Source organism: Carcharodon carcharias, chromosome 30 (assembly GCF_017639515.1).
Source record: "Carcharodon carcharias isolate sCarCar2 chromosome 30, sCarCar2.pri, whole genome shotgun sequence".
Taxonomy (NCBI): domain Eukaryota; kingdom Metazoa; phylum Chordata; class Chondrichthyes; order Lamniformes; family Lamnidae; genus Carcharodon; species Carcharodon carcharias.
Genome location: NC_054496.1, coordinates 4,988,369 through 5,001,951, shown reverse-complemented (window position 1 = coordinate 5,001,951; position 13,583 = coordinate 4,988,369). Strand labels below are relative to the sequence as shown.

Below are 13,583 nucleotides of genomic sequence, written 5' to 3'. Positions count from 1 at the left end.
GACATGTCAGAGTTAGACTTGAGAGAATGGAGAGCGGCAAGTTCAGAGGGAGACGGTTAGAGTGAATGACAGGAGCAGAGAAATTGAGACGGCCGATGTCACGCCAGCAGTTCTCAATTGAAAGACCTAAAGAGAGTAAGAGGCCGGAGGGAAGTGGAGGGAGGGAGAATACTGGAGATGGGAGAAGCAATCCGTTAAGTGGTGGGGGAAGACTTCTGTTCTCATGAAAGGGCATCAACCTGAAACGTTAACTCTTTCTCCATACAGATGCTGCCTGACCAGCATGGGTGACTTGGTTGTTACAGGTTAAAGGGAGCCCCAGGTTTTCTTCCTCGAAAGAAGGTGCAAGATATTCACACCTGTAAAGAATGATACGAGCAGCTGTGCTGTCAGTGGATAGACTATTAGTCTCCAACTCCCAGGGAGGTGTTAGCAATATCAGGTTTCATAAATGGTTATACTTTAAATTGTCTGTTTAATTCCAAGATAGAATGGGGGTCTAGAGGATAGCTAATTAATGTTTCTACCTGGTGTTACAGGCAGAATTTATCTGTTATTGCCTGTGATCAATATCACACAGAAAGAGGTGTGTGTTTTCTTAAGCCTGGAGTGTGTATTCCAATTATAATATTCCGCAAGCTTTTGTGAGTTTAAAAATAATGGTTATTTATTCTCACACACTTGCCCCAAATTTAACAGAACATCTCACATGCACTCAGTCTCACTCATGCACCCAAACACACACTCGTTGGATACAGATAAAGGTCATGCAGTTTTACAGGTTACAGTTATCTCAGTCTCTGATTTACGATTTCCGCTCTCCCACGTAACGGCTTGTGGTCTTTTTAATTGATTTCATGATTTAAAGTTGAAGTGAGAGTTTTGTCAAGTGAAGGGTTCACAGCAGATTGTGAGGTTTCTTGAAGACAAATACTCAGGAGGTTGGTTCTCAGACGAACTTTAAACTGGAACACTGTATGTACTCTGGCTAAAAACAGAAAATGCTGGAAATCGCTAGCTGCCTGGTGCCTAGCAGCTTGTTTCTGAGCTTGGTTCACAGATTGGCTGAACTGATGCTTTGGTAGAACTGACTGCACACAGCTCCTAGCCAATCTTTCGAACAGACAAAGAAAACACGGCTGCCTTCATGTAGTTTTTCACAAATTCAATATATTTTCCAAATAAGGTCCGGTGTTCATGTTGATTCCACATCCTGTGTTGTGAGTTAACATCTCTGAGGTCCACCCAGCCTAGTTTGGATGGGGAAAACCATCATGATACAATGAGATAAAAACAGAAAGTGCTGGAAAAACGTAGCTGGTCTGACAGCATCTGTGGAGAGAGAAACAGAGCTAACGTTTCGAGTCCGTATGACTCTACTTCAGAGGAACCATTTCATCAGCTGGTTTGTATCCATTTTTTAAACATATAGTCTGAAAGTTCATAATTACTGGGCATGATACCGAATACAAAGCCCATGTGCTTCACATTGCCATGAAGCTGGGATTTAAGAGTGGAAGAGTTCATAGGAAGACAGCATTGCAGGATTGGGTTGCAGGTTTCCCTAAGAATATCACTGAACCTGTGCAGGCAGGGTGAGTCTGCAAGAATCCAAGACAGTGCGATAAAGGCAGCAAGTCTCTATTGTGCACCATGCAGGATGCGTGTGGGAGCTTGCGCGCAAATCGAGGAGGCCAAGTGAGTTTTTAAACAAAGCTAGAATATTTGGCTAGAGGGAGGGATCTCCAATTTGTCCCTCGTGGTGAAAATCCATTCTGGGAGTAGAGATTATCAAGTTGGAAAAGGAGCTGAGAATAGCCTTACACTGGTTCCTGGACAATGAAGTGTCCACTTAGGAGACAGAGTGAAGCATAAGAGCGGAGGGATATTTTTGGTTATTTTAAATGTTAAGTGGGGGACCTTTTCTGTAGTTCCAGACTGCAAGACATTATTGATGGATGAGGAACAGGAGCTGAGGCGGGTGGAGCATTTTCTTAACCAGCTCAATTCCAGCTCCATGTCTGAGTTCGACAACAGCAATGCAGCTCAATAGCTGAACATCAACCTTGGAGAAATGAGCAGATCAGAGGTCCAAAGAGCCTGAAAAACAAGGCATCTGGGATTGTCGAGATACCAGATCATTGAAACATGGTAAGAAGACGGTCATAACAGAGCTCGTGGAGCTGTTCAGCAAGCTCTGGACTGCAGAGGGCATTCTGGATAATTGGGGGCAAGGAAAAATCATCAAGCTGTCCAAGAAGGAAAACTTCAATGACTGCAACAACTGGAGTGGCATAACTCTGTTGTCAGTACATGGCAATGTCTTCAGCATGGTGCTCCTCATCAGGTTGAAAGCAGAAGTAGACGGTACTCTAGACGGCAGGTTTCAAGGTGGTAGGTTATGCTGTGAGCAGATCATATACCAGAGCCTAGAGTATCAGAGGCCACGTGTTATCAACTTCTTTGATTTCAAAAAGGCTTTTGATAGTGTCCATCAGTAGTCACTCTGCACATTGTAAGACAGTAGAGCAGCCCAGAGCAGCATATTAACATCTTCAGGGCCTTGTAGCATGACTCCAACTGTTGCGTCAGGATCAGCACGGACACCACAGTTTCCTTCAACATCAAAGGACTAGGGCAAGGCTACATATTCTCATTCCTTTTCCAGTTGGTTATTGATTTCATTATGAGAAAGATGAGGGTGGGATTTGAGCCCATGTCCGCGGAGCATTAGAACAAAAACAAAAAATATCTGGAAAAACTCAGCAGGTCTGACAGCATCTGCAGAGGAACACAGTTAACGTTTCGAGTCCAAATGACTCTTTGTCAGAACTAAGGAAAAATAGAAAAGCGGTGAAATATAAGCTGGTTGCGGGGGGTGGGGGAAGGTGGGACAGGTAGAGCTGGATAGAGGGCCAATGATAGGTGGAGATAGCCAAAAAATGTCATAGACAAAAGAACAAAGAGGTGTTGACGGTGGTGATATTATCTAAGGAGTGTGCTAAAGGGGACATTAAGAGTAGAAAGCAGGACGAGCAAGGTACAGATAGCCCTAGTGGGGGTGGGGTGGGGTGGGGGAGGGAATCGAAATAGGCTAAAAGATAGAGATAAAACAATGGATGGAAATAAATTTTAAAATAATGGAAATAGGTGGGAAAAGAAAAATATATATAAATTATTGGGAAAGGGAGTGGGGATGGAGGAGAGAGTTTATCCAGTCCGGAAGGCTGTAAAGTACCTAGTCGGAAGATGAGATGCTGTTCCTCCAGTTTGCGTGAAGCTCAACACAAACTGGAGGAACAGCACCTCATCTTCCGACTAGGTACTTTACAGCCTTCCGGACTCAATATTGAGTTCAACAACTTTAGATCATGAACTCTCTCCATCCCCACCCCCTTTCCAATAATTTATATATATTTTTCTTTTCCCACCTATTTCCATTATTTTTAAATGTATTTCCATCCATTGTTTTACCTCCACCTTTTAGCCTATTTCAATCCCTTCACCCCACCCCACCCCATCCCCACTAGGGCTATCTGTACCTTGCTCGTCCTGCTTTCTTACCTTAATGTCACCTATTATCACATTCCTTAGATAATATCATCACCTTCAACACCTCTTTGTCCTTTTGTCTGTGACATCTTTTGGTTATCTCCACCTATCACCGACCCTCTATCCAGCTCCACCTGTCCCACCTCTTCTTAAACCAGCTTATATTTCAAAACAAAAATAAAAAAAGCTGGAAAAACTCAGCAGGTCTGACAGCATCTGCGGAGAGGAACACAGTTAACGTTTCGAGTCCTCATGACTCTTCAACAGGACTAATTAAAAATAGAAAAGCGGTGCAATATAAACTGGTTTAAGAGGGGGTTGGGACTGGTAGAGCTGGATAGAGGGCCAGTGATAGGTGGAGATAACCAAAAGGACAAAGAAGTGTTGATGGTGGTGATATTATCTAAGGAATGTGCTAAAGGGGACATTAAGGGTAGAAAGCAGGACGAGCAAGGTACAGATTGCCCTCGTGGGGGTGGGAATCAAAAAAGGCCAAAAGGTAGAGATAAAACAATGGATGGAAAATAAATTTAAAAATAATGGAAATAGGTGGGAAAAGAAAAATATATATAAATTATTGGAAAAGGGGGGGTCAGAAATGGGGTGGGGATGGAGGAGAGAGTTTATTCAGTGCAGAAGGCTGTAAAGTACCTAGCTGAAAGATAACAGCACCTCATCTTTCGACTAGGCACTTTACAGCCTTCTGGACTGAATATTGAGTTCAACAATTTTAGATCATGAACTCTCTCCTCCATCCCCACCCCCTTTCCAACCCCCCCCACCCCCTTTCCAATAATTTATATAAATTTTTCTTTTCCCACCTATTTCCATTATTTTTAAATGTATTTCCATCCACTGTTTTATCTCTACCTTTTAGCCTATTTCGATCCCTTCCCTTCACCCCACACCCACTAGGGCTATCTGTACCTTGCTCGTCCTGCTTTCTACCCTTAATGTCACCTATTAGCACATTCCTTAGATAATATCACCACCTTCAACACCTCTTTGTCCTTTTGTCTGTGACATCTTTTGGTCCTCTATCCAGGTATACCTGTCCCACCCCCCACGCCTTAAACCAGTTTATATTTCACCTCTCTTCTACTTTTCCTTAGTTCTGTTGAAGAGCCATTTGGACTCGAAACGTTAACTGTGTTCCTCTCCGCAGATGCTGTCAGACCTGCTGAGTTTTTCCAGCTATTTTTGTTTTTGTTTTGGATTTTCAGCATCCGCAGTATTTTTGATTTTACCCCAGATCATTAGCCTGGGCATCTGGTTTACTAATCCAGGGATAGCACTAATCCAGTGATATTACTAATCCAGGGATAGCACTAATCCAGTGATATTACTAACCCAGTGATATTACTAATCCAGGGATAGCACTAATCCAGTGATAGTACTAATGCAGTGATATTACTAATCCAGGGATAGTACTAATCCAGTGATATTACTAATCCAGTGATATTACTAATCCAGGGATAGCACTAATCCAGTGATAGTACTAATCCAGTGATATTACTAATCCAGTGATGTTATTAATCCAGGGATAGTACTAATCCAGTGATATTACTAATCCAGGGATAGCACTAATCCAGGGATAGTACTAATCCATTGATATTGCTAATCCAGTGATATTACTAACCCAGTGATAGTACTAATCCAGTGATATTACTAATCCAGGGATAGCACTAATCCAGTGATAGTACTAATCCAGTGATATTACTAATCCAGTGATGTTATTAATCCAGGGATAGTACTAATCCAGGGATAGCACTAATCCAGGGATAGTACTAATCCAGTGATATTACTAATCCAGTGATGTTATTAATCCAGGGATAGTACTAATCCAGTGATATTACTAATCCAGGGATAGCACTAATCCAGGGATAGCACTAATCCAGTGATAGTACTAATCCAGTGATATTGCTAATCCAGTGATATTACTAACCCAGTGATAGTACTAATCCAGGGATATTACCACTGCGCCATCATCTCCCACACTGTAACAGAGAGAATACCAAGGCAGGTATTTTGCCTCCTGCACGTATGTTCGGCCAGAATGGCGGCAAGATGAAGACGTCGCCCAGCGACGGGGGCGGGGCCGGGGACAGGGGCGGGGCCGGGCGACGAGGAGGGGGCGGGGCCGGGCGACGAGGAGGGGGCGGGGCCGAGCGACGAGGGAGGGGCCAGGCGTCGAAGACCTGCTGAAGTACGTTGAGGAGGGACTGAGTTTAGAATATGTGTTGATAATAGAATTAGTGTTTAGTCAATGTTTGTTTTTAGCTTCTTTTTCTTAAAAAACTTGAAATCTCCTGTGTGATCTTTTCAGTCACTTACGGGCAATTCGAATTTCTTAAGAAAAATTCATGGTCTCAGAAAATCCAAATGGGAGACCTGATCGGGGGAGATTCCAGAACATTGGAGAGTGGCTGGAGGCCGGGCTCCCGGCCGGGAGGGGGCAGTGTGCCGGGAGGCCGGGCTCCGGTATCGGGAGGGGGCGGTGTGCCGGGAGGCCGGGCTCGGGGCCGGGAGGGGGCAGTGTGCCGGGAGGCCGGGCTCCGGTATCGGGAGGGGGCGGTGTGCCGGGAGGCCGGGCTCGGGGGCAGTGTGCCGGGAGGCCGGGCTCCGGTATCGGGAGGGGGCGGTGTGCCGGGAGGCCGGGCTCCCGGCCGGGAGGGGGCAGTGTGCCGGGAGGCCCGGCTCGGGGCCGGGAGGGGGCAGTGTGCCGGGAGGCCGGGCTCCGGTATCGGGAGGGGGCGGTGTGCCGGGAGGCCGGGCTCCGGTATCGGGAGGGGGCGGTGTGCTGGGAGGCCGGGCTCGGGAGGCGGCGGTGTGCCGAGAGGCCGGGCTCGGGGGCGGTGTGCCGGGAGGCCAGGGCCGGGAGGGGGCGGTGTGCCGGGAGGCCGTGCTCCGGGCCGGGAGGGGGCGGTGTGCCGAGAGGCCGGGCTCGGGGGCGGTGTGCCGGGAGGCCAGGGCCGGGAGGGGGCGGTGTGCCGGGAGGCCGTGCTCCGGGCCGGGAGGGGGCGGTGTGCCGGGAGGCCGGGCTCGGGGGTGGTGTGCCGGGAGGCCAGGGCCGGGAGGGGGGGCGGGAGGGGGCGGTGTGCCGGGAGGCCGGGCTCGGGGGTGGTGTGCCGGGAGGCCAGGGCCGGGAGGGGGCGGTGTGCCGGGAGGCCGGGCTCGGGGGCGGGAGGGGGCGGTGTGCCGGGAGGGGAGGCCAGGGCCGGGAGGGGGCGGAGTGCCGAGAGGCCGGGAGGGGGGCGGGCTCGGAGGCGGTGTGCCGGGAGGCCGGGCTCGGGGCCGGTGTGGCGGGAGGCCGGGCTCGGGGCCGGGAGGGGGCGGTGTGGCGGGAGGCCGGCCTCGGGGCCGGTGTGGCGGGAGGCTGGGAGGGGGCGGTGCGGTGGGAGGCCGGGAGGGGGCGGTATGGCGGGAGGCCGGGCTCGGTGCCGGGAGGGGGCGGTGTGGCGGGAGGCCGGGCTCGGGGCCGGGAGGGGGCGGTGTGGCGGGAGGCCGGGCTCGGGGCCGGGAGGGGGCGGTGTGGCGGGAGGCCGGGCTCGGGGCCGGGAGGGGGCGGTGTGCCGGGAGGCCGGGCTCGGGGCCGGGAGGGGGCGGTGTGGCGGGAGGCCGGGCCGCTGGTTACGGGGCCCGGAGCCGGGACTGAGTCTCTGACAGGCGGATGTTGTCGGTTTAGTTGCTGTGAAAATGGCCACAATGTTGGGGGAAAAGGCGACATTGAACTCGCTGCCGGAGAATGTGTTGGTGGAAATCCTGTCCTACCTGTCAACCCGGGATCTGCTCCGGATCAGCAGGTACCGGCCCGGGATGGAGAGACCGAGTCCCGGAGGAGCAGGGGAGGGGGGTGAAGAGATAGAGCCAAGGGCTGGGGGAACGTTTCAGATTTCCCCCTCCCCACCCCCTCCCCTCCACCCCCCACACACCCCCTCCCCTCAGACCCTCCACATGCCCCCCTCCCAGACCCCCCTCCACTCCCACACACCCCCTCCCCTCCACCCCCCAGACATCCTCCCCTCCATGCCCTACACGCCCCCCTCCCCTCCACCCCCCACACCCACCTCACCTCCACCCTCCACAGCCCCCACACACCCCTCCACCCCCCACACGCCCCTCCACCCCCCACAGGCCCCTCCTCTCCACCACACGCCCCTCTCCTCCCCACCCCCACCCCCCTCCCCTCCACCCCCCACACGCCTCCACCCCTCAGACCCTCCACATGTCCCCCTCCCAGACCACCCTCCCCTCCACCCCTCGGACCCCCCTCCACTCCACCCCTCGGACCCCCCTCCACTCCACCCCTCGGACCCCCCTCCACTCCACCCCTCGGACCCCCCTCCACTCCACCCCTCGGACCCCCCTCCACTCCAACCCCACCCACCCCCTCCACCCCCCACACGCCTCAACCCCTCAGACCCTCCACCCCCACACGCCCCCTCCCCTCCACATGCCTCAATCCCTCAGACCCTCCACCCCCACACGCCCCCTCCCCTCCACATGCCTCAACCACTCAGATCCCCCTCCCCTGCACCCCCCACACGCCCCCTTCCCCTCCACCCCCCACACCCACCTCACCTCCACCCTCCACAGCCCCCTCCTCTCCACCACACGCCCCTCTCCTCCCCACCCCCACCCCCTCCCCTCTACCCCCACACGCCTCCACACCTCAGACCCTCCACATGCCCCCCGCCCAGACCCCCCCTCCCCTCCACCCCTCAGACCCCCCTCCACTCCACCCCCAAATGCCTCAACCCCTCAGACCCCCTCCCCTCCACCCTCCACCCCCCACACGCCCCCTCCCCTCCACATGCCTCAACCACTCAGATCCCCCTCCCCTCCACCCCCACACGCCTCAACCCCTCAGATCCCCCTCCCCTCCACCCCTACATGCCCCCTCCCCTCCACATGCCTCAACCATTCAGATCCCCCTCCCCTCCACCCCCACACGCCTCAACCCCTCAGATCCCTCTCCCCTCCACCCCCCACACCCCTCAACCCTGCAGATCCCCCTCCCCTCCACCCCCACATGCCCCTCCCCTCCACACCCCCCACACCACACACCCCCCTTCCCCTCCAACCCCCTTCCCCTCCACGCCCACACCCCCTCCACCCCCACAGCCCATCCTCTCCCCCTCATCCCACCCCCTCCCTCCTCCTCCCCACCCCCCCTTCCCCCCAACCAGCCCCCAATCCCTCTTCGCCTCCCCTTCCCAGTCCTCCACCTCCCCTTCCCCCCCACCAGTTCCCATCCCCCTCCCGACATCTGCACCTTTAGGAGTGGGGGATCTCGGCATTTTCTGGCGAGCAGGCTATGCTGAGCAGCATTTGAAATCATTCCTCTGTACATTACGGAATTCATTACTGAACATAAATCTGTGGAAATGTTTATCTACATGGTTCCCCATTGTTTGTGCTGAGGGAAGGGAGCAATGGCCAGGATTCCAACTTCTGCCACAACTCTCCTTTCTCTCCCCCTGCCCCCAACCCAGCTAAAAGATAAACCAGCTGGTACTTACATTTTTAAAGCATTGTTCACATGAAAGTGTCTCAGAATAGTTCACAATGAATTATTTGCAAAGATTAGTGAGAATTGTGAATGAACTGAACTGGTTTCGGATGACAGAATGTTGCCCAGGATTCCAGTAGAATCCTCTGCTTGACGTATCACATAGAGCTCTACCCTATGCATCCTTGACAATGCAGCACTCCCTTAGTACTGCACTGGGAGCACAGGGGAGGAAGTTATGCTGCATTTGTATGACGCTTTGGTATGCCCTCTGGAGCAGTAAGCTCAGTTCTGGTTACAGTCTGGATCTTCGAGGCAATTCATCACAGATTAACCAGAATAATACTGGGGCTTAAAAAGTTAAAATTATAAGCACAACCTATATCAACTTGACTTCCATTCCCTTCACAAAAGGAGGGGTGATTGATTAAAATGTTAGTAGAGGGAAAGAGAGAGAAACTAGTTCTTCCGGAGAGGGGAAATGGAGAATAAAAATTTGAGCCAGACTAATTGGGAGGAGACTCAGGAAGTCTTTTCATTCTCAAAGAGTGAGCATTTTGAAATGTTGAGGCTGTGGATGCTGGGAGTCAAATGGAAATAGACTGAGATTAATAGGGGTGAGTGATGGGGGTAAGTAAATCAAGGGATATGGAACTGACATACTGACTAAATGGTGAAGGAGGCTCAATGGGCTGAGTGGCTGCCTCCTGTTCCTTGTGGAGTGCCAGTTTGGTTTCTGCTGAAACTTTGGGTGCGGGAGGAGGCGTACTCTGTGTGGGGGGCTGGAGTGGCGGGGAGGCTTGAAGACGGGGAGATGGGGTGGAGGGGCAAAGCCTGTATCTGGGAGGGTGGTGGGGAGGGGTAAGGCTTGTACTCTGAAGGCTATGACCCTGAGGCAAGTGTGCCATTAACTGAGGCAAGCTGAGGTTTGAGTTGTTCCATGCAGCAGTCAGGCTGCCAAGGAAATCAGTGGAAAAACCGAGCAGATCTGGCAGCATCTCTGGAGTGAGAAACAGAGTTAACCTTTTGAGTCAAATATGACTTCTTCAGAACCAGAGTTCAATAGAAGAGTCATATTGGACTCAAAAGTTAACTCTGTTTCTCTCTCCACAGATGCTGCCAGACCTGCTGAGTTTTTCCAGCATTTTCTGTTTTTATTTCAGATTTCCAGCACCTGCAGTATTTTGCTTTAATTATATAAAATAAATCAGTTGTTAAACTGACATATTGATATTTTCTGCTTCCACAGAGTTTGTAAAAGATGGAGAAGATTAGCTTATGACAAAGGACTCTGGAAAGATGTTAATTTAACTCCATACAAGGTATAGAACAATTGCACACAAGTGAATTCTTCTGTTAAAAGATTTTGGATTGTCGCAGGTTTTTAACCAAGGGGATTTTGGGTGCAGTTTAAAACCTGATGTTTCTAAAGATTCCAAACTTCACAGTTAAGATATTAATTCCTTACTTGCAAACATCATCAATAATTAAAAGATAATGCTTTTCTAGGGTTCAGATTTCCACTGCCTTATTCTGTGAGGATGCTTATCCTCCCATTGCCTTGATCAGCTTACCCCTGGTTTTAATGTTCTAACCCCTGGTTTTAATGTTCTAACCTCTGGTTTTAATGTTCTAACCCCTTGTTCTGGAATCCTTCACCAGAGCTCCTGTCTTTTCCCTATCACAAGGCAGCCCTTATGATCCACACTGATGACGCTACATGTCGACACTGGGAATATGTTGTGTTTCTCAGCTCAGAATTCTTACCCTGAAACCTTTTCTCAAAGTAAGTCCATGTCTTCTCAGAATGTTTCCTGTGTGAATCACTAATGGTTTGATGCTGCTGTTTCAGGTAAACTCACGGATACTCTGGCACCTGGTCAGGCATTACCTTGGTGGCACTCTGAGGACCCTAAGGGTTAAAGGTGTCCTTCATTCCATCAAGAAACATGAATCGCTGACTGAAGCCTTGCTGTTGGAGATTGGGAAACGCTGTCCAAACCTGAGTGAGCTCCGGCTCATTGAGATGAATCTGCGAGGCATTAGTTACGAGTGTCTGCCTCCGTCGCTGCTCAGTCTGGAGCTGACGCACTGTGAGATCCCCTTGCATTGGTTCAGAGTGGCAGCGATGTCCAACGGGACCCGCGTCCCACCTCGGATCAAGAACCTGGAGGTGGACAATGTGCCGAACTTCTCAGACCAGCACCTCCAGAACCTTGCGTCACGCACGGCCTTGAAGGTGCTGATCCTCTCTGGCACGTACAGGGTGACCGACTCTGGGATTGAAAAATCGGCCGAGTCTCTCTCGGAGGTTGTCCACCTCAAGCTGCACGGCTGCAATATCTCAGACGACTCACTGCGCCACATTGCCCGGCACCTGACACAGCTCCGCACTTTAGACCTCACAAACTTCTGCTCCATGACTGACGCAGGCCTGACCTGTCTCGGAGGTTTGCGCTCCCTCCAGTCACTGTGCTTCGAGTATTGTGACCAGATTACTGTTGAAAAGCTCCTGGCTGTCTGCACCGGCCTTCCATCGTTGACCAAACTGAACCTGAATGGAAATCCATACTCCGAAGAAGACCTGCAGAGAATACGGCAGAGTTTACCGAACTGCACCGTCACCAACGATTTCCCTGACATGGATTCTATGCCTAAATTTTAACAGTGGATTGCTGGTGCCTATTATCACGGCACTGGTTTGGCTTGTGGCTGGGGAGGGCCGGGGGTTGCCGATTGTAAAGCTGGGGCTGTTCTTTTTTTCCCCTTGGTTTGAATTGATTCCATGTGGATCATCAGGCCCTGAGAACATTGTGTTTTAATAAGTGGGAACACATCCGTTCACCCACTGAGTAAATGAACAGCCCAAAATCAATGTGTACACTCCCAACCTTAGCGGGAGGGGTTATGGGGCGGTGAGCGCACAAATTACTACCATGGACTGATGAGGTTGAGGAGTGTATTCACACAAGGCATGTACACGGAATGCTGGGCAGAGGTGAGATAGGAAGGAAGTGATTTACTTTGGTTCCTTAAAAGATTGGATCGTGGGATCGTTGATGCTTTGTATCTTTGTATCTTGCATCTTGCTCCTTTTCAGATGGAAGAATATGGTATTTGGGGTTGCAGCAATCTGTATGAGGAAAACCGTTTAGAAATATATCCACAATGCCGCACATTGTAAGACTGGTAAACGGTATGACATACAGATCTTAGACCACAAGAGTGACTACAGAAGTGTGGCTAACCAATGGTTTACATTACTAGGTCCTGACAGCCTATGAACAACATTTAAACTCTTCAGTAATTGTTATACCATTAAGCTAAGTAATTTTATTTGGCAGCTTTGTTTCATTGCTATTGAAAATAAACTTTATCATTTGTAATAATTCATCTCTATTTCCTGTATTTAATGTAAAGAAATTGATGTCCCTTATGAACAACCTCATTGGCCAATTGTGACCATGTAACTTTGAATTTTGATGCTTTGAGCAAATCTCATTGGCCAATAATCATCACATGACCAAGAACATAATCCCATCTTCACCAATAACTGTCCCTTGAGTTTGATTATTGACCATCTCCATGCTGGTTCCATTCTTATCTATCCTGACATAGCCAGGGAATCACCTGCAATGGCTTCTCTTCCAGCTCCTGCACTGTTATCTCTGGTGGCCCCCTAGCTTCTATTGTTGTCTTCCTCCTATTTCTCCCCTACACGCTGCCACTTGGTAACATCGTCAAAAACACAGTAGGTTCCACATGCTGACAACACAGAAGCTCTACCTCACCACCTCCTCTCTATCTGATTTGTCAGATTGCTTATCCAACACCCAGTAATGGATGAGCAGAAATTTCCTCTGATTAAATATTTTAAAAATTGACTTTGGTTCCTGCCACCAGCTGCATCTCTCAAGCTGGCAACAGCCTGAGGATGAACCAGACTCCTCACAACCTTAATGTGCTATTTGTCACGGAGATGAGCTTCTGACCACATCGTTAACTCCACCACCAAGGCCACCTACTTAAATCTCTGTAACATCGCCTGAATCCACCCTTCTCTCAGTTCAGCTGCTGCTGGAACCCACCTCCATGCCCTCGTTACCTTAAATTGTTCCCACATTCTCTTAGCAAGCCTCCCACTTTGCACCCTCTAAACCTGAAGCCAAAACTCTGCTGCACCATCATCCCTGTGCTTGTTGACTGACATTGGCACCCTTTCTGGTAACACATCAGTTTTAAAAATGTCACCCTTGTTTTCAAATCCCTCCATTGCCTTATCTCCTCCGTATCTCTGTAAAAGATCTAAATGCGTTGGAAGCAGCTCAGAGAAGGTTTACTAGACTGATACCAGGAACAGGTGCCTTGTCTTCTAAGGAAAAGCTAGATATGTTTGGCTTGTATCCACTGGAGTTTAGAAGAGTAAAAGTGACTTGATTGAAAACTTTAAGATCCTGAGGGGTCTTGACAGGGCGGTTGTTGGAGAATCTAGAACTAGGAGTCACTAATAATAAGGGGT

General features: G+C 50.5%; 2 protein-coding genes across 2 annotated transcripts; both read left to right on the top strand.

Annotated features, from left to right (window-relative positions):
* The first annotated feature begins 5,934 nt into the window (after positions 1-5,934).
* Positions 5,935-7,215, top strand: LOC121271159 (loricrin-like). The gene has a single exon (XM_041176919.1). It carries the CDS (start codon positions 5,935-5,937, stop codon positions 7,213-7,215), a length of 1,281 nt encoding a protein of 426 aa, XP_041032853.1.
* LOC121271165 (F-box/LRR-repeat protein 12-like) lies at positions 7,160-12,457 on the top strand. Its single transcript, XM_041176926.1, has 3 exons — positions 7,160-7,355; positions 10,314-10,386; positions 10,917-12,457. The coding sequence occupies exons 1-3, from the start codon at positions 7,249-7,251 to the stop codon at positions 11,727-11,729; spliced, it is 993 nt and encodes a 330-aa protein (XP_041032860.1). The 5' UTR covers positions 7,160-7,248; the 3' UTR covers positions 11,730-12,457.
* Positions 12,458-13,583: the final 1,126 nt, after the last annotated feature.